At 44.3% G+C, this 21,870-nt stretch overlaps 1 protein-coding gene across 3 annotated transcripts in view; it reads left to right on the plus strand.

Moving 5' to 3' along the window:
• Positions 1-21,870, plus strand: part of CLYBL (citramalyl-CoA lyase) — a 247,583-nt gene that overhangs the window by 156,165 nt on the left and 69,548 nt on the right. Inside the window, exon 2 of one of the 3 annotated variants that reach the window (XM_039532109.1) lies at positions 13,030-13,132. The exons of the other annotated variants lie outside the window; for them this stretch is intronic. Within the exon in view, the coding sequence (XP_039388043.1) occupies positions 13,061-13,132 (72 nt within the window). The 5' untranslated portion in view covers positions 13,030-13,060. The remainder of the gene's footprint in view (positions 1-13,029; positions 13,133-21,870) is intronic. 3 annotated transcript variants of the gene reach the window in all.

The following is a 21,870-nucleotide window of genomic DNA, read 5'->3' on the forward strand; positions in this document are numbered from 1 at the left end:
ACGCTTGCCTCATCCCTCTTCACTTCACACTGCTGTCTTCAGCAGTATGCAATCAGCAGTGGTTATCTGACAAGAGACATAAAATATACATCACTTGCAGTTATTTTGTTCAGTACAGTATTAGTTGTACAACATTTTTTGTGCTTTCCTTTCATATGAAATGGAGCCATTGTTGTCTGTGCTTCCCCTCGGGTGCTACTCTCACCCCAATGTTCGGTGTTCTTCCTTCTTTTGGGAAAGTGTGGATGTGGCACAGCTATTCGCCTTGCAAAGCACAGTTCAACTTCTCTTACTGTTGGCCTAAGACTTGTGCTGCCTTTGATAATAAATAACTCATGTCCACTTACATTGTCAATAAATTAACAATAAGATTAAGATTTTCAGAGGCACAGATAGGGAGTTAGGCACCTAAGTTCCATTGGCTTTCAATATGAGTTGGGTGCCTAACTTCCCTTTGTGCCTTTGAAGATCTCCCCCTAAAATTAGTTATGTTAATTCTTGTTACATAGTCCAAAATGCTGGTTATCTATAGATATAGATATCAAGGGCCTTAACCTACAATGTTAGGTAATGAAAAGCTTCCTATAGTTCATTTACTCTTGAGCCAGAAATTAAAAATGCAGGGTACTGGATTATCTCCTTAATTGCATTGACCTATATATGGGGGTCTCTAATCACAACATTCTTCTGGTCCAGCTATATACGGTTTAGGAGGAGGGGCAGCTCTAAACTATTAAGAACTGTAGGCGGGCTAAATAGGGGCTCTTGGCTACCCTGCTGCTATTGTTGTTGATTAACTTTTTTCAGTAATTATGTATTTCCATCAGGGATGCAATGGTTATCACCACTGCTAATGAGATGATTCCCATTTCATACAATTGCAATGTTCTGCTGGTTCCCTCTTGGCACTTTACCTGTTTCTTTCACTCATACTCTCAGCGCTTACCAAGGTTGTTCACCATAGTCTCTTCTCTGGAGTCATGGAACTGGACAAACTGATTTTTCATCATTCCCGTAGCCACAAACCAATATGAATAGGGTGACCAGATAGCAAGTGTGAAAAATCAGGATGGGAGTGAGGGGGCATAAGGCACCTATATAAGACACAGCCCCAATTATTGGGATAGTCCCTATAAAATCAGAACATCTGGTCACTCTAAATACAAATATCACAACCTACAATATGTTACTTTCTTAGCAACAGCAACAGTTGTGGAGTAGTTCAATTCTTCTTGTGCTTCAAAGCAGACACAGCTCAGCATTGCTAGAAGTTTTTACATGTGCCACTAAACTGTACCACAATAAGCTATCCGAGAAACTTAAAGAAAGGAAACACACATGCTCTCCTTGTGTGAGCCATCTCTGTAACCTAAATAGCAAGAGTTATTTATCCCTGGCTTCACATCCCATTTCCCACTGAAAGAAAGCTTGATAAGGCATTATCCTTTCATTCTAAGATTGAAAAACTTGTAGTCTTCTGCTGGGATTCTCCAGATGCAGGGCACTGTTCTGCCAGGAACTGTTAAAAGTTGTGTTGTCATCCAAAAGGTAAGGTAGAAAAATGGATAATGTTGTGGTGTCTTATTTGTACAAAGAAATTCTCCCTTCCCCTGGTGGGAAGTAATCACCCTAGAAATTCTTTTGATAAGAAGGGAGATGAGTTGCCAAAATAGGGAAAATATATCATGAACTGTCTTGTAGGAGAGACCAAATATTAATGCATCTTTTTAGAGTGTAACAGAGAGGAAAGTTATAGGGTGAAACATTGCACAGAAAGAAGCTGCAGATTCCAGGCATTCCTTTTGATGGAGCATGTGAAGGAAAAAACAGACGAGACTGTGCATCCCCTTTGAGACAACTTTACAGGTCATAGATCTGGCCTAAACAAAAGTAGTTTTCTAAGCTACTCCTTTTATTCTTCTAACCCTTATGTCAGAGCTCCAGCAGAGTCCTGTAAGCAGTGCAGAGAGCCATTCTGACAATGGTCCACCCTCCTTCCTCTAGAGACAGATTACTCAAATTCCAGGCCATAGATCACAATAAAAGTATCTGAAAGGTATTCTTTGTAGAATTCCCTGCCTCCCTTATCTGTTCTTGAATAGTTATTTCTTTCCTTCCCGAGTGCACCAGGAAACGGACAACTCTGTAGTTTACCACTTACTCAAAATCCATTAATGAAGTCTCCTTAATGTAGAGATTTCAGAGTGGATTCAGTGTACTATACGATGCTAAAACAGACAGGTGGCTTTCACCTGTACTAGAAATCATGTGGCTGAATGAACATGTCTGTTGCCAAGAACTATAAATGCAAGTGCTGAACTCTGTTTCACTGCAGCCCTGGAGCACAGAGACTTCCTTGACTTCATGCACCTGAAGTGGCCACACAAGAAGTCCCTTCTACTCTTTCTCCTATTCCACTAGAATCAGTCTAAGGGTCCCAAAGACAGACTAATGAGAATCCCCAATAATGGAAATGATCAGAGTGGTCAAAGGTAAGGGATCTCCTCAAGAAACCAGAATGCGATTCCAGCTTACTAGACATGAAGCTGGTGAGAAAAGATCTACAATCCTTCAAGAAAAGGGTCCTCAACAAGGTAGTCCTCATAAAACTGCATAATATCTTGGTGTTAGCATACACTCCCAATTTCTTGAGGGAAAAAGACTATAATTGCTTTCCTTCTTCAAAAATCAATATCCCTGCTAACTTGGGCAGAAAATTATTTGACAGATCTGGACTCCTGCCATCAGGCCACAAAGATAAATCTGGGAACTCATCACTTGGTGGAAATTTGGGTTGAGGGATCTCTGTCAAGAGATTTCATTAGAGAGACAAGGTGGGTGAGGTAATACCTTATATTAGATCAACTTGTATTGATGAGAGAGACACACTTTTGAGCTTACACAAAGCTCTTCTTCAGCTCTGTGTAAGATCAAAAACTTGTCTCTCTCACCAGCAGAAGTTGGTCCAGTAAAAAGTATTACTTCACCCATCTTATCTCTGTAATATCCTGGGACCAACTTGGCTACACCAATACTTCATACAAGAGATTTCACAGGACAGGAGGGCCCATGTGTCCTGCAACAAGTAATGAGAAAAAGGAGCTGCTACTTAAAGAATACTTCTCCTAGAGGGAATTGTTTCCTTCTGGCATTTCAGTTTATCCTTTCTCATCTGTGTCTCTCATTTCCAAACTGCTGACGAGAGACAGGCTGGTGTTAATTCTGTTCACTCTCTTCAGGCTTTGAAGAGCCTGGATCTTGGAACTGAAACATCAGCAGCAAAGTTAAATCAATAAGATTTACATTGCAGCACAATAAACCATGTAACTCATCCTTGAGAAGTCGGAATTCCTGTCCCTGGCAAGCTACTTCTTAAAGGAAGGTTTTACTGTCGACCTTAATCCAGTCTAATCTCCCCAATCTAATGTTATGTTCATTTCTACTCTAGTCCAAGAGAATAGTAACATTAAAAACATTACTAAATTTGGAATATATTTCCAATATTGTATGAGGTCAGTAATCTCAGACTATGTAAATGCTCTGTATGGGATGCCCTGAAATTTCCATAGAAAGGGTTTAATAAGGGATTTATATAATGCTACAGGGAAATGAGCTCAGCAATTTCTCTCTATCTAATCTATCCTCATCCTCAAAGGAAACCTGTGTAACACTTTCAAAAGATGACCCTGGGTGTTTACATTCATAACTTTGCTAGACACTGAAAAATCATGGTCTTAATGAAGACACTGGATGTATAATTTATTACAACTATCTGTAACCCACTAACAACCTCCCTTTCTGTCCAATGACTACAGGAGCGTTATCGGGGCCGCTCCACCTTGAATGGTCCCTTAGAATACGTGCTAACCACTTATACTAAACAATCTGTTCCACCCTACATTTAGCTGTGATACTCCTTACCTTTCCTAGACCTGAAGAACAGATGGGTGTAGCTTGAAAGCTTGTCTCTTTCACCAACAGAAGTGGTCCAATAAAAGATATTACCTCACCCACCTTGTCTCTCCACTATCTTGGGACCGATATGGCTACAGTAACGCTGCATGCATCTCTAGAACCCTGTTTCTTCATAGAAGGCACTAGCTGCTGTAACTACAAAAATTATTTCTTATTTCCTTGGAAAGTGGGCAATGAGAGAACGTATTTAGCTAGAAACCATATTACCAGTTAAGAAATTAACTCTTTCATATCTCAGTGTAATTCAGTGGTATCTAAACACAGCTGTATGGCAAAAGTGCCAGTATTGGCACAAAATGCATCTGAGAAAATTTCCTATTGTGCCAAGACTGTGACATTGCATTCGGCTGGAAATCTATTTGGCTCAGTTTCATGCATACCTAGCAGATTTAGCAGATTGTGAAAATGAATGTTTTCCATTCTCATGGCTGATTTTTGCGCACATCTGTTCACTCATCTAAATCTTAGTTACATGCTGCTATAAGAATGAAAGGCTGTAATTTTTTTCTTTGGAAATTGGGAGTGTATCATGCACCACAATTTCTGCTTACAAGTCCTGCACAGAAATTATGATACACTTGTTTTAGAAAAATCAAAGTGATAGGGGAATATTTTCCTCTTGTTCTGCATACATATCCACCCTGGATTTTAATAGGAGTTTTGCACATGGATCGAGGAGAGAGTATGCCCCCCTAGAATGTAAAATAACTGTTGCCATGTACTGTAAACATAAATATTTAAACATGACATTTGCATGTGACATTAATAATCCCTTACAGATTGTCACAAATCCTATATTGTAATTATGGTGCTAGCGTCAAATGTCAATTGTTGAGCTACTATAAGTGTACAATTAGTTTGTCTGAATGTGTACATGTGTGAACGTTGCAGAGGTAAAAGTAAGCCAGTACGATCCGGTACGGCGTACTGGTAAGAGCCAGTATGCCGTGCCGGACTGCACTGGCTTCCACTGCGGGGATTTAAAGGGCTCTGGGCTGCCCACAGCTACAGGCAGCCCAGAGCCCTTTGAATCCTGCCCGCGGCTCTGGTGGCCGGGCTGGGGCCGGGATTTAAAGGGCTCGGGGCTCCCCGCAGCGGCAGGAGCTCTGGGCCCTTTAAATCCCAGCCCCAGCCCAGCAAAGCTCAGGGTTCCCATGGTGGCCGGAGCCCCGGGCCCTTTTATTTGCCCCTGAGCCCCGGGTGGCTCCCAGCCACTTCTGCAGCTGGGAGCCCCTGGTTGATTTAAAGGCCCTGGGGTTCCCAGCCACAGCCAGTGCCCCAGGGCCTTTAAATCTTGAGAGGCACCGCCTCTTCCAGATGAGGCCATGCCCCCCTCAGGACTCTGGCAGTACCGGTAAGTCCTGTAAGTTACTTTCACCCCTGGAATGTTGTATCAGTTTTATATTACAGAAATGATGTAGGCATATATATGCTGAACATTTCTTTTTTGTGTATTAAAAACAGCCATCAGACAGCAACTAGCAATATAATGGATTTAAACAGGGTCATGACACTAAGCTAGTTTATGTATGCGATGCTCCAAAAGCATCAGCAGCACTGCAAAATTTTAAAAAACTCTATTTTATGACATCACAGCTTTTTTCTGACATAATTTCACCATGAAAATTTACAATTCTATGTTAACTTTAAAAAGACTGTTTTCTACAGCATCTGCCATCTAAAGGTATCTAAACGTTTTGCAAACATTAATGTATCTAACTTCAACTATATAATCTGTTTTACAAATAAGGAGCCTGAAGCAGAGAGAGCTTAAGTGACTTGACTTAACCACCTCACAGAAAAACTGTGGCAAAGTTAAGAATAAGACCCAGCTGACTCACAAAACCATCCTTCTAAACATTGTAATGCTTTGCAATAACTACCTTGTCTAGTTGCTCTCCCCAAATTATTAGTGCTGTGTATGTTTTTATTCCCTTCTCTGGTAAGATTTGTTGCTTTTTCTGAGCCCTATCATCATGGCACCAACATTATTTAAAATGCCGCATCTAAAAGGTAAAGAGGATGAGGCAAAGGCAGAAATGGCATCAGTAGTAACATTGTGCCCCCTGGACACTTACTGTTTGTGCACCCAAAGCATCAATTAAGCCTATGGCTTTTATAGTATTCCTCAAAGAACATCATCTCTTATTCTGTGAAGTAATACTTATGGTTCTTCACTTCTCTAAGTCAACCTCTGTGCTGACTGGTGTCACGAACTGAACGGTGGCCCAGAAGGAATAAAGCTAAAAGGTGAGTTGTTGGTCGTACTGTGAAAGGTCCAATGATGTAGATTCCAGTTGTTACTAATTTATTCAGGGTTAAATGGTTGCACTGCATGGGGGCCAGCAGCTGGGGGCGATGCAGAGCCACACCAACCCAGCAGATGCTCAGTGATACACAATTTAATTTGCTTCTGGGGGAATTCTGCGCCACTGCGCAATGCAGAATTTGCAGAAATTAATGTTGTGCATGCAGAATTTCATTTTTTCCCCACAGAACTGGGCTGCAGAGATGTTGGCCACCACTAGGGACCGCTGGACATGGCAGAGCCCAGCTCACAGATAGAAGACAAGGCCTGGGGGAGGGAGAGGGAACTTGAGGGTTCCCAGCGTGCCCTGAAGGAAGGAGGTGGCAGCACGCAAGAAACTCCATGCATGCCCGGAACCCAGCATCAGGCTGTTTCTCCTCTGTATCCCTGGGGTCTAGGAGGGTAGAGTCTGCGACTGTCTGGGTTGCGGGGGCAGGCGCAGTTGGGCTCTGGGGGTAGAGGGTGCGTGAGTGTCTAGGCCAGGGGGTGGGGCCGCAGCTGGCCTCTGTGCAGGTAGAGATGGGGGTGTGAGTGTCTGGGCTTCAGGGGGTGCACCTGGGTTCTGGGGGGAGGGGTGTCTGGAGTGGGGGGGCTGTGGCTGGGCTCTAGGAGTAGGGGTGGGGGGTGTGAGTGTCTGGGCCGGAGGGACCCCATGGCTGGACTCGGGGGGAAAGAAGGTGTTAGTGTCTGGACCCCAGCTGGGCTTGGCGGTGGGGGAGAGGCAGAGAAACAGGAACTGGGTTGTCGTAGGTGTTTCTTTAACTCTCTATTCCTGGTGGAATTTTTGTGTGCGCCTGTATTGTTACAGACATACTTTCTGACAGATATTTTGAAATAAATTATCAAAATAATTGAAACTGGCATGATTATGTAGTGTTATTTTGACAAATAAAATTTGCAGAATTTTAAAATATTGGGCACAGAATTTTTAATTTTTTGGTGCAGAATTCTTCCAGAAGTAGAAATGTCTCTAGGTGCAAAAGACAAGTATGATAGCTGCACCGCACTGGGACTGGGTTCAGTACATGCTCTCACAGACACACATGCAAAGCTAGCTCCACTGGCTTGGTGAAGGAAGAGGTGAGACATGGTGCTTCTCACACTTTCTGGAGACTTTAGTGCCAGACAGGAACTGTGCTAGATTTGAGCAGTTGTGCTCAGAGGAACTTGAGGTTATTGTAACTGACCACTGCATAGTGGCATAAGGAGAGCGAAGATCTCTGCACAGCTCTGGTGTTGTTATGGTATTCCGAATCTAGAATCTAAGGGTATGTCTACACTACAAGAGTAGTTCGATTTAACTTAGGTCGAATTTGTGGATTCGACCTTATGAAGTCGAATTTGTGTATCCACACTAAGGACACTAATTCGACTTTGTGAGTCCACACTAACGGGGCAAGCGTCGACATTGGAAGCGGTGCATTCTGGGCAGCTATTCCACAGTTCCTGCAGTCCCCGCTTCCCATTGGAATGCTGGGTAGAGCCCCCAATGCCTGCTGGGGGAAAAATGTGTCGATGGTGGTTTTGGGTAACTGTCGTCATTCAACCGTCACTCCCGCCCTCCCTCCCTGAAAGCGCCGGCGGGAAATCTGTTAGCGCACTTTTCTGGTCAGTGACAGCGCGGACGCCACAGCACTGCGAGCATGGAGCCTGCTGCGATCATCGCTGCACTTATGGCCATTGTCAACTCCTCGCACCTTATTGTCCACCTCTTCCACAGTCAGCTGCTGAGAAATCGGGCTAGGAGGCTCCGGCAGCGCAGTGAGGACATGAAGTGTCAGAGTGGCACAGACCTCTCACAAAGCACGGGATCCTGTGCCGCGGAGATCATGGTGGCAATGGGTCACGTTCATGCTATGGGACGGCGATTCTGGGCCCGGGAAACAAGCACGGACTGGTGGGACCGCATAGTGCTGCAGGTCTGGGATGAATCACAGTGGCTGCGAAACTTCAGGATGCGTAAGGGCACTTTCCTTGAACTGTGTGACTTGCTGTCCCCTGCCCTGAAGCGCCAGGACACCCGGATGCGAGCAGCCCTGAGTGTGCAGAAGCGAGTGGCCATAGCCCTCTGGAAACTTGCAACGCCAGACAGCTACCGGTCAGTAGCGAACCACTTTGGCGTGGGCAAATCTACCATGGGGGTTGCTGTGATGCAAGTAGCCCACGCAATCGTTGACCTACTGCTCTCAAAGGTAGTGACCCTGGGAAACGTCCAGGTCGTCATAGATGGCTTCACCGCGATGGGATTCCCAAACTGCGGTGGGGCTATAGATGGGACTCACATCCCTATCCTGGGACCGGCCCACCAGGCCAGCCAGTATATTAACCGAAAGGGCTACTTTTCAATGGTGCTGCAAGCACTGGTGGACCATAGGGGACGTTTTACCAACATCTACGTCGGGTGGCCGGGCAAGGTTCATGACGCGCATGTTTTCAGGAACTCTTGTCTGTTTAGACGCCTGCAGGAAGGTAGTTTCTTCCCGGACCACAAAATAACTGTTGGGGATGTGGAGATGCCTACAGTGATCCTCGGGGACCCAGCCTACCCGCTAATGCCCTGGCTCATGAAGCCCTATACAGGCGCCTTGGACAGTGACAAGGAGCTCTTCAACTACCGGCTGAGCAAGTGCAAAATGATGGTGGAGTGTGCTTTCGGACATCTCAAGGGGAGATGGAGGAGCTTACTGACTCGCTCGGATCTCAGCGAAACCAATATCCCTATTGTTATTTCAGCTTGCTGTGTGCTCCACAATCTCTGAGAGAGCAAGGGGGAGACCTTTATGGCGGGATGGGAGGTTGAGGCAAATCGCCTGGCTGCTGATTACGCTCAGCCAGACACCCGTGCGATTAGAAGAGCCCAGCGGGAAGCGCTGTGCATCCGGGAGGCTTTGAAAGCTAGGTTCCTCAAAGAGCAGGGTAACCTATGACTGTCCAGTCTCTTTACAGAGAAGCTGAACCTGCCCCTGTTTCAGTTACTATTGACTTTTTTCAGCGGTTACATACCCCGTTCACCAGGTTTCCCCCCTTCCAACAGACGTTTAAAAATAAAGTTATTGGAACATTGTTAATTAACAAAGTTTTCTTTACTAACGAATTCACGTTAAAGGGTTCAAACAGGGACGCAGACTGTGGTGGGTACGGTGTGCAGTGATGTACAGACCGCTTCTACACTCGAGGAATGACAGGCTCCTGCTCCTACAGCGGTCTCTGGGGGGAGGACGGTTACAGGAGGGTGTGCAGGAAGGGGTGGGTTTGCAGGAAGGGGTGAGGGGTGTGTGGGAAGGGTGAGTAGGTGTAGGGGGATGATGGCTCTGGCTGGGGCTCAGGGCATCGGAGAGGCTCATGGCTAGGGTGGAAGGGCATGGTAAGGGCAGCCTGCCTTGCCATTTGTGGATGCCAGGCACTCGGACCCTGGGGCAGCATACACCTCCCAGACTGACCTGGGGCAGCAGACACCTCCTAGAGTGACCCAGGTGCCTAGTGACTGCACTCTGTGTGTGACCTGCTGTTGATCCTGCCCCCATGTCTGTACCCTGGTAATGGTGGCTGTCCTATGCAATTAACAAACCCCTCCCCCACCTTCACACAAAGTCTTCTGCAAAGAAACATGACGGAAACAGTAATTAACAGCAAACAATTTTTAATACTCAACTACACAGTTGGGGGATGAAACTGGGATTTGGGATTGGGTGAGCCAGGAAGGGAAGCAATCCTCATACTTTAGGGAATGAGAGCTGTTTGGTACATGAGCGCTCTGCTGGGGTGGAGTGACAGTTTTCACGGCCCCTAGCGCCCCTCCTTCTTGTTATTTTGGGTGAGGGGGGGACAGGACTTTGTGGCGGGGGAGGGCGGTTGCAGATACAGTGCAGGGGGGCTCTCTCCTCCTGCCTGCGGTCCTGCAGAACATCCACAAGGCGCCGGAGCGTGTCCGTTTGCTCCCTCATTAGGCCAAGCAGCGTTTGAGTCGCCTGCTGGTCTTCCTGCCGCCACCTGTCCTCCCGTTCGCTGTGTGAGCGCTGCTGCTGAGAGGGTCTCCCTCCACTGGCTCTGCTGGGCCGCCTCGGCTCTGGAGCAGGCCATCAGTTCAGCGAACATCTCGTCCCGAGTCTTTTTCTTTCGCCGCCTAATCTGCGCCAGCCTCTGTGAGGGGGATGCCGGGGCAGGTCGGGAAACAGCCGCAGCTGTGTGATGGGAAAAAGGAAGTGATTTCCTTGCAAAGATACATGTTTGCGAACACTGAACACAGTCTAGTCTGTTTCTGTGAACAAGACCATACACGGCACCTATCTCATGCGCTCTCAGGACAAGTTCGAATTTTCGGCATTCGCTTTCATTGCCTGGGGTCTTGCACTGGAGATCAGACAAGCGGGGCAGGACAGCAGAATCCGTGTAGCAGCCAGGCCTGGTAAGCCGTAAACTTTAGGCTGCTTAAAAGTTAATGTATAGCAGTGCCCTCCTGCTGAAGGCAATCTGGAAAGCATAAACTCTGACCCTGTTCCACCCCCTCGCGGCTGTCCCCGGGAAAGATCCCTGTATGCTTCCCCTCTGCAGCCTCCACCACGTGGCTGTTAAACGACGCTTATTGTTATGCAAAGGAAAAGTGAAGCATTCCCAATAGTAACATTACACTAATTCCCCTAATTAGATGCAGCAGTCGCCGAGCGAGATCACCCTGAGGCGGGTCACTAAGAGAGACAGAGAGCGCATGCTGCGTGAAACCCTGCACAGACCAGGGCCCTATGCTGCCATGCTCGTCGAGGCAATGCTCCCACTGTACGTGAGGATAACCTGGCGCGGAAGAGTGTGCTTCCACGGAGCACCCAATAAGGCACCTCTCCCCAGGAACCTCCTGCGGAGGCTTTTCGAGTACCTCTACGAGAGCTTCGTGGAACTCTCCCAAGAGGATTTCTGTTCTATCCCCATATGCATTGACCTTCTTTTCATATAGGTTTTTATTCCTGTTTTTTAAAAAATAAATGTTTACATGTTTATAGCACTTACCAACTGATCCTTCCCCTGATTCAGAGTCCGGGTTAACGGCCGGGGAGGGTTGGTAGGGGATCTCTGTGAGGCTGATGAAGAGATCCTGGCTGTCGGGGAAAGCAGTATTGTAAGCGCTGTCGCCTGCCTCGTCCTCCACAAACCCTTCCTCATCTTCCCCATCCGCGAACATCGCCGAGGAACTGCCCGTCGACACTATCCCATCCTCAGAGTCCACGGTCACTGGTGGGGCAGTGGTGGCAGACGCACCGAGAATGGCATGCAGTGCCTCGTAGAAGCGGCATGCCTGGGGCTGGGCTCCGGAGCGTCCGTTTGCCGCTTTGATTTTTTGATAGCCTTGTCTCAGGTCCTTGATTTTCACGCGGCACTGCGTTGCATCCCGGCTGTATCCTCTGAGTGCCATGGCTTTGGAGACCTTCTCGTAGGTCTTTGCATTCCGTTTTTTGGAGCACAGCTCCGAAAGCACAGACTCATCGCCCCACACAGCGATCAGATCCAAGACTTCCCGGTCAGTCCATGCTGGGGCCCTCTTTCTACTCTGAGATTGCATGGACCCCTCTCCCGGAGAGCTCTGCATCGTTGCCGGTGCTGCTGAGCTCGCCCCGATGTCCAACCAGGAATTGAGATTCAAACTGGCCAGACAGGAAAAGGAATTCAAATTTTCCCGGGGCTTTTCCTGTATGGCTGATCAGAACATCTGAGCTCGGACTGCTGTCCAGAGCGTCAACACAGTGGTGCACTGTGGGATAGCTCCCGGAGCTACTAAGGTCGATTTCCGTCCACACATAGGCTAACTCGACATAGCCATGTCGAATTTAGCGCTACTCCCCTCGTCGGGGTAGAGTACCGAATTCGAACTAAAGAGCCCTCTAGGTCGAACTAATTAGCTTCCTGGTGTGGACGGTTGCACGGTTAAATCGAATTAACGCTGCTAAATTCGACATAAACTCCTAGTGTAGACCAGGCCTAAGTCTGCATTGACACATTATCTGTTACAGACACACCTAGGCTAAATCCTGCACTGTTACGTGGGCGGTCTGGCAAGGAGAAGACAGCAAAGAGTTTATTTCTTCTCACCCACCCCCCTCTGCACTCATATAACAACACATCAGGATACCAGCAATACCTTGTGGTCAAGTGTGCCCTATGAGTGGCCCTGGCTAATGTGCCATGTCTGCTACTGTGTACGTTCAAGACCTCAGTCATCAAGCATGTGCTAGCCATATTTGTATAGCCTCCACCTGCACTGACAGCATGACTCTCGTAACCATTACATGTCTGGCATTGCTCAGTTTCTCCCCTCCCATCCCCCCCGCATACACACACATCCATGGCTCCAGCAAGTGAGAGCATAGAAATTCAAACAAAAATTCTATATAAGGCCAGGGGCGGCTCCAGGCACCAGCACGCCAAGCACGTGCCTGGGGCAGCAAGCCACGGGGGGCGCTCTGCCAGTTGCCGCAAGGGCAGCAGGCAGGTTGCCTTCGGCGGCATGCCTGCGGAGGGTCCGCTGGTCCCGCGGTGTCGACGGACCTCCCTCAGGCTGCTGCCGAATCCGTGGGACCGGGGACCTCCCACAGGCAAGCCGCCGAAGGCAGCCTGCTGTGCTTGGGGCGGCAAAATACCTAGAGCCGCCCCTGTGTAAGGCCCACTCATCTCCAAGTTGATCAGGACTATCTGAATAGCCAGTACAGGAAATGTATTAATATATATTTATTTTGGGTGCCTTTGTATCTTGTCTACAGAAATGAACAGTAAAAAGTTATATTTTTATGAATGGGCTTCATAGCTGGAACTAGCAGAACATTGAACAAAACTGCTCTGTCATTGACTTGCAGCTGCACAGAGGTGGGTGAGAAGAACCTGTTGTTTTTATCAAACTTGTTCCATTTCTCATTTTAAAATTTGGGTTTCCAAAAGTTGCTGGCTTTGGAATCAGTCAGCGCATGCTCTCCCTGTTAGCTGTGTTTCTTTTCGTGGTAGGAATCTTGTCTTCTTATTGCAGGAGAGTTCAAATACTCATTTGGGTGATAGCTGGCAATAGAGAGTGGCCTTTGGGAGTCTACCAAAGGCAGTGGGCGAGATTTTCAAGGGGACTAAGCCACTCCTGCACTGCTTTGAAAATCTCAACCAGTGTATCTTTGCCTCTGGGTATGAAGCACCTAACAATATACTGCTCCTGAGCAGCTTCCTCTGGTTAATGCAGAGTAGCATTGACAGAACCAGTTCTTGTTCGAGGATCCCAATCTCTAATGCCAGAAAGAAAAAATGAATAACATACAATCAAAATAGTGTGCATCCTATTTGCCATAGTGCATCCTAATAAAACAGGTGATTTTTAACCCCTTATAGGCTGGACCTAATCATTCTAATTCCTGCAGTACTGATTTAAAATTGACATTTTATTGAAACCAAAGGAACATCAGAATGTAAGAAATATCTCTATTAAAATATGGCATTCTTGCAACTCCTTGGATCAAATCATGCTACACGAGTATTTTCTGTATAACAACTGCAAATGCCTCTAGTCAGGATAATCAATTGTAGCTAGGGCAGTTTCTGGGTCATATTTTTACAAATGTATATTTGAACATTTAAGCCATGATGCACTTTAATTTCTGCTAATTTGTTTCTATTTTAATTTTTGATAGAATTGCACATACTTTGTTCTGGCAGAATTTTTTTAAATGTTCACATTGGTATCACACTTTTGTGAAAGTCTGAATTCTGCTTAAATTTTCTGTTTTGTATGAAAGATTTGCTAAATTGGAATGTTACAGCATTCTTTGTTTATTCTGTTATTTGTATACTGGATGTGTCGGAATACTGTCTTGTTTATGTGTTCCTTTCTTTACTGCTTTTTTTTCCTCGGCAGAGAGAACTACAAAGTAATTAGAAATGATAATTTTCCTTTGGCAAGTAAAAACTGTTAATAGTTGGAAAGTTATGTTTTTAGCATTGATTGCTAATAAAGCACACCTCTTTCTGCCAAAATCGTACAATCCAATTATCAACATTTCCCCAGTCTCTCTTTCTGTCTCTGCATGAGCCTTTCTCACAGAACTGGATTCACTTCTGGCTGTTTTGTTCGTGCGCTCTGTCAAAAAATATTTTCTGCATCTCTAATTTCATCAAGATATGCTTGACTGGGATCATCAAAATCACTAAGAAGTAGTGTTTTAATTCAGAGTTCACCACGTCTGTGGTTACACAGTTGAACAACTGAAAAGTCAGCTAGGAATTATGTCACAGTAGTTTGTTAAAATGCTGAATTACTCTTTATATGGCAGACTGCCTTAAATGGAGGTTCTTATGAAATTCCAATTCTTAAATGTTAGTGGATAACACTTACTAAATAATGTATATGTGTCTGTACAGTCCATAAATATGTCATATTGACTTACAGAATAGGCTGCATCCTGTTTAAAATGATTTACATTGGAGAAGGCCCAGAGATATGTCCAGATCCTGTTGTTGTTGTTCCTTTTTTTGAGAGACGTGGCATACTTTGAGAAATCCTGGTTTAGGAAAAATGATGATAAAGGTCTCTTTTTATTGCATTGATAGTAGTAATAATACGTTATCAGATGAGAGCTCCTATTTGGATACAATCTCATCTATCAGATTTCTAAGGTGCATATTACACTGGTATACAATCCGTGGTATCATGGCTAACACAAATTTAGTGGTCTGGGAGACAAATGTGGATAGACCAGACTATGGATTTAGAGAACAAATGAATGAATGAAAAGGAGAGAGAAGAATGTTAAGGAAAGGAGTGAGGATGTCCATGTACCTCTCAACTGTACCTCATTTTTGGGAACATCATTCATTTCAGTCCCAAGCCACGTCTCTTCCATCCAAGTTTGATTTCCCTTTACTTTTATTGCTGAAAACTATTTACATCAGAAATAAAGAATCATGAAACTGAGGTTATAGAAAGAGTTATTTACACTAAATAAATTACACTAAAGGAAGGTATCCCCCAGGATTTTCAGTTTCCTGCATAAATAATTACTTTGTGTCCTTCACTTTGAGTCTTTGTCACACACCGTGTCCCACATTTGAGCCTTGGCAGGTTGAGGGGTACAGGAGCCTAGAATAAAATGTAAATTAAATTAAGATACTGTGCTTTTAAAACACATTGACGTCTCAGTGGGCTTGCAGACATGGTCTCATGTGATCAAGGAGTATTGGTAGACTGCTGGGAGACAAAGTCTGGAGTGGACATTTAGCTGATGGTCTGAGGCCAGGTCTGTACTACAAACTTATAATGCCATAACTATGTCACTCAGGGATGTGAAAAATCCACAGGAGAGCTTCTCCGATTGGCATAGCTATCACCTCTTGTGGAGGTGGATTAACTACACCAACAGGAGAGCTCTCCCGTCGGTGTAGTAGTGTCTTCACTAAACCACTATGGTGGCTTTTTAAGTGTAGGCCTGCCCTAAATGTGTACAGTTGCATCAAGTGTTAACCTTTTTGAGTAAAAGTGCTTTCTATGTGTGATTCATTTAGTTGCTCATAGTGTTCTTCCAGGTTAAAATTTAGCAGGGAGCTGAGTATGAAAAATTGACAAAAATTGAACTGTCTTTCATAAGGGGGGAAGATGTGAAGCACTCAAAGTAATCATTAAGATTCATTAATGTCAGTGCTGGTGCAGAGTTGTGCTAGTGGCAGAATGTGGGCCAATCAGCCAAATTCATCCTTGGTGTAACTCCAATGGTTTTCAGTATAGTTACACCAGGGATGAATTTGGCTGAATATGTTTAGCCAGAGAATTCAGATTAGTGGATGATTGTTTTGAGTGTTTGTGATGAGCTGTTCATTAGCTCTCTTTCCCTTGGCTGCTGCTCTAAAATAATTGACAGATGAAATGTGAGATACAAAATTCTCCTCTCGCACGCTTGGATCCATTTTATTTTGTACCACGTGTTACACAATTAGAAATAGGCTGGAATCTGTAGCTCTTATTTACTACTTCAGTAGCATAAACACAGAATACAAAACCTTTTGGCGTAGTTAATGTTATACCATCAGGTCCATGATGAGGTCATTTCCATCAAAGACCAAAAAAGCAACCTGATACTGTTTTTGCTAATCAGAGGAGAGGTTAAAAGTGGGCAGTCTAAATCTTCAAAACTAGACCATCTAAACCAAGGAGTTGGTAATAAAATATAAAGTCTTCCAACATTAGTTCTTGGGTTCAGATTCATCCCTGGTTGGTGTGATCAAAGGTTTTAACCATCTGATAGCAGCTTGTCCAATGAGTTTGGTGTTCTCAGTCCAGTTCACAAGAAGTAATGCTGCTGAGCATAAAAAACAGCAACACAATTGATGCTTGTTGGTAGTCTTTTTTACAGTCTCAGCAGAGTGTCAAGGGTTGATTGGGGTAGTACCTGGCATGTCAAAATGCAGATAGGCCTTCCAGTCTAGATGGAACTGAAGTCTGTTTAACGGTTTTCTTGAAATGTGCTACAGGTTTGGACTTTTCAGGATTGAAGCATAGGTCAGTCCTGTGTGCTGTAAAACCAAATTATTGTTTTAATAAGGTCAGATATTACCATTTTGTAACTAAGCTCCAAAACACAGAAGACTTTTGTGACGTAGATGAGACCTTAGTCACAAGCGCTGCCACTCTGGCTTGTTCACCAGCCCCTTCTCCCCGTCCCCAGCAAAAAACAAACAAACAAAAAATAACAAAACAAAACAAAAAAACACACCCAGAAAACAGCATCATGAAGCTAAAACCTGGATGCTATTTTTAAAAACAATCTAAAATTCGAGCTTTCTTGAATTAGCAAAGCTGAGGCTGAAAGTCGGTTTAGCGCATGCTGTAATAAGGTATCAGCTTTAACTAACTCCTAATTAGAAAAACAAAGATTTTTCGCAACAAAATTTGCAAAAAAAAATAAAGTCCCTTTTAATGATTAAAAATGTCAAAATTCTTAATTTTTCTAACAGCTCCAGTCCAAAAGCTGATAGTGGGTTAGGGTTTCTTTTAATTTTCTGTGAACGTAATGAAGATAGCCTAATGGTTTGTATTCCAAGTTTGTATTTGTGCTACATAAGCTAACTATTATTATTCTTTATTACAATTCCGAGTCCTGGTGCTTGTTTTTCAGACAGGAGGCGCTGAGAGAGTAGTGAGGGTAGTCTGAGCTAGGTCTTTCAGGGTATGTCTACACTGCATGGGCCTGGGTCTGCTGACTCGAGCTTGCAGGGCTCCGGCTGCATCGCTAAAAATTGCAGTGTAGCTGTTTAGGCTCGGGCTGGAGTCCAAGCTCTGAAACACCCTGAGGGGGTGGGTCTCAAAGCCTGGGCTTTGCTGTGACCAGACAGAAAATGTGAAAAATCGGGACAGGGGTGAGGAGTAATAGGAACCTATACAAGAAAAAAACCAAAAATCAGAACTGTCCCCATAAAATCAGGACATCTGGTCACCCTACCTGGGCTCAACCTGAGACCAAATAGCCACACTGCAGTCTTTATTCCCACAGCCCACACCCTGCAAGCTCCAGTCAGTTGCCCCAGGCTTTGAAACTCAGTGCTGTGGGGTTTTTACTGCAGTGTAGACATAACCTTAGAGCAGAGAGTGTCCTGTGTCTCAGCAATAACCACTCCAGCCAACTGATGGGCTCCAGAGGAAGTCCTAGATAGTCCTTTATGGACAGAAGTTGGCAATAACACAGGGCCTTAAGGATTGGATTTATAAAGTTGAGAAGAATTCCCCTTCTGTGACTCAAGACCTTGGCTGGAAAGACGATGGAATTGGATGGAACTCCCTTAAGAGCCTGTCAGTCCCTTTCATTAATCAGCAAGAGGGGTTGCTGCTGAATGACACAAGGCACTGCTTTCCCGCAAGGGCTGAGTCTGCTGCTTCCTCAGGGTGCTCTCATTCCGGGCCAGCCAGAGGAACAAGAGGCTGGAATTGGAACTAAAACTCTGGTTTTCTGCATGACTGGGCAGAGAGTACTAACATTAGAGCCTTTTTATAAATATATATTTGGTTTTCCCAGCAGTAGAGGTTTTGTTCTTACCCTCCATCCCTCTCCCTCCTTTCTTTGCCAGAGGCGTGAGTATACAAGGAATTCTTTTCTACATGAGTAGAAGCCTGGATGTGGGTTTTGAGGTTTGTCCATCTCATTACAGTGAATGCATCACCTGCATGACTCAGTCGTTCTCCGGCTGCCTGGGGAGCGAGACCTACAAGGGCAGCCTTAATGATAATCCTTTCTCATTATGGTGCCTACGTAGTGTTGCTGCTGTGAGGGAAGGCAAGCTAGTCAACAGCTGGTTTTTATAGCAGTGTATAGAAACTTTGTCACTTTTTAACCAAACTTTTTATCATAAGCTTCTCTAGGCAGTATACATTCAATTACATTAATAATTTAAAAAAACTTTGCCAGGAAGATAAATATGAATTTTCTCTGCCTACGCAGTATTTTGAAAAATATAAAAATGCAGCAAGTAATTGTATACAGTAACAAAAATTGATTTATACAACCAGTAGAAAGACACGTGTAATATTTGTAATAAAAAGAACACTTTCTATTTTATCTAGTGGTACCTATTTTCTTGTGTTCCAGGAAAGATACTGAAACTAAGTAATATTCACTAAGTCCTACTTTGTCGTGAGTATGTTTTTACATGGTTATAGTATCCTATGCAGTTTTTAAACAAGGGTCAATTTTCTAGAGGGTCCTTTCTTTCCCATCATTCTTCAATAATAGGGGTAAAATAGGTCTTGGTATTTTACTAGGTAAATCTCTTTCATGAGCAAACCTAACAGTACCCCCACAAGCTGCAGCAGAAGTTTTGTCCTTGTAAATATGTTTGTTAGATTTAATATCATTCAGAATTCTTTTACTCCTGGGGCAATAACACCATATGTGAAAGTGTATGTCTTACGTACCACACTTGTTCACCCTGCATTAGAGGAGTGGAGTAAAGATGATTTGAGGAAGGATGGAGTTAGATAACTAGTGAAAAAAGGTTTATTGGGATTTTTGTGTAGTATATAAAGAAGTTTGGCAGCTGCATGCCAAATTGAAGCCCATTGGTCAAAGGAGACCTCCTTTCCCAAAAACCTCTCTCATGTCATAGTTGCATTTATCTTCCATATCCAGAATGGTGGGTTCCAGGTAAAGCCCTTTAGCATTTATTTCCTGAGTATTTATCCTTTCTGTGGCTCCTATTCTGCCATCTTTTGTCTGCAAGTAGTTCCAGTGAAACCTAGGGGACACCGCAGAGAATATGGTATTATTCAATGTGAGAAAGACTGGGAGGTATTAGGGAGAGGTCTTTGGAGTCATAATGAATCAGAATATTATGCTGCTAATGTTACTATCAATATAGAGGGGTTTCAGCATGTTTAAATGGTGTACCCAAGGCGTCTGTATTTAAAATCTTTCCATCTTTAAAAAAGTGACCTATCCTTTTCTCAGAGTTTAAAGATGAGGGTTGCATTTGCTGGGGAATCTTTGGATGAGCGTCAATGATTTTTACTTCATAAATTACATATGAGCATCACACTTGGGTGTGGGCTAATCTGCAGCTCCCTTTGCTGTTGTGGGGGTTGGGAAATCAAAGATCGTAGTGGAAGCCAAAGTCAGTTTGTTCTATACAAACGCAGGTCTTGGGGTGGGCCTCCTGAAACCCATACCACTAGAGAGAGCAGTTGTGCTGCCCTGTACCCTTTAATGAAGTTAGGAGATGCAATTCTTCTGCTAGATACGGTCTATACAGAATGTGCCCATTAAAACTACAGAGTTCTGTTCTCTGATAAAATGAATCAGAGAGTATTGTAAATCCTCTCTGTGGTCTTTTTGGAGATCTCTATTAGGAGAGTTGAAAAAAAGAAATTTTAAATACAAGATTTATCTTTCCTTGCATGATTTTACATTATTGTATCATATTAGGTCTCAAAGTCCTCTTTAGTGCACTTCAGCAGAGGGACATAATTAGCCCTATAGAAGTTATTCCAGTAAAAGACTGTTTTATTTATTTATTTTTAAATGGGTCCATCCAAAACTCTAGGTACTCAAATTTAAAAAAAAAAAGTAATAACACATGCTGATTTGGACCAGTGTCCTGTTATCAGGTGCTTGAAGCCTGCATGAAGTTTAGTGTAATTACTGCTGAGTCATGGATACTATGATACTATCAGCAAGTAAACACACCTGAATAACACGAAGCTGATCACCAGTCCTGTGAGAAGATCCACAGTACAGGCTTAAATGGGAGGAAAACTCCTCTCTGTGAAAGAGATATTTCTCTCCCATTATTCTGTTAGGAAACTCCTCTCCATGAAAGAGAGCACAAGACTTAGCCCCCGGCTCCCCAAACCCTTTGGATCTTTCAGGATCTGCATGGATCCTAAGAGGCCGTGGGACGATAGGCCAAAGAGGCCTCTGACTTTTTGCTGAAAGTGGGTCTCTGGTGACTCTCGTTCTACCCTGGTGGTGCAGCGCCACCAAAATCATGTTGACAGAGATTCTGCAACCAGTTGCTGTCCTTGAGTTCACCCTATAAGGGAGAGAACTAGGCAATGGGGATGGAAATATAACGTGACCTGGGGCAACATTTCTTCCCACTCTCCTGAGCTCTACAAGGCTAGTCTGAGGATTATGTCCTCCCTGACCCTTCTCATCCTGCCCCGATCTGCCTCCTGCCACCTCTCCTTTCCCCCAGATTGCTGAACTCATGGAGCTCTCAGCAGGGAGGGTACAAGGGAAATATGGAATGCCTCCACAAAGGTGACCAATTCCTTCACCCCTATCCCCCACTTTACTCACCATAGCTGGAGGCTCCATAAGCATCGCTCAGAGGGTACAATTTGGCTCTCTGTTCTTGCTTCTGATGGAAGGACAGAGCAGTATGACCGTATTTTAGAGGGTTCCCTCCAAGACCCTCTCTCTGAGTGACAGATGTCCCTGCTAGAGCAATGCTAGTCAAGCTTATGTTTGGTGTATGAAAAATGTTTCCTAAATGATTGGATTTTTCTCTCCAATTTTCTCAATTTAAAAAACACCAAAACATTCAATAGTATTATTTCTTACATATTTCTGTGTAGTTACAATAGAATGAAAGGGAAATGGGTCTTCTCCCCCTCCCGCAAGAGTAAAATTTATACACTTTAATAACAAGATGTTCTCAGTAGGGAGCAGGAGTCTATCATTGGCTCTTACTGCAGGCAACACAAAATGAAAATCTGAAAGGAAAAACTACAGCACAGAGAGGAAGAACTGACTTTGAGATGCAGAGGGAGAATACAAGTATTTAGACCATATCTGTAACTATAAAGCCAGTAATAAAAGGCTCTCTCCTTTATATTTCCCTTTTTATTTTATTTTTTTATAGTGCAATACAATACAAACATTACAACCTGGCTGACTCCTGCAGAGATGCCAGGCACTAGCATTGTGTCCAAAAAATTAGCTTTATACATATGCTAAATTAAAGATTGGCAGCAGCAGCAGCACAAATCCCATATTGGCAGCAGTTTGCAAATCCTGTATTGGCAGTCTTCTCAACATGAAAGAAGAGCGGAAATACAAAGGGCAAAAAGCCCAAGAGACTCTATC

The sequence above is a fragment of the Mauremys reevesii genome, linkage group 1 (assembly GCF_016161935.1).
Source record: "Mauremys reevesii isolate NIE-2019 linkage group 1, ASM1616193v1, whole genome shotgun sequence".
Lineage (NCBI taxonomy): Eukaryota > Metazoa > Chordata > Testudines > Geoemydidae > Mauremys > Mauremys reevesii.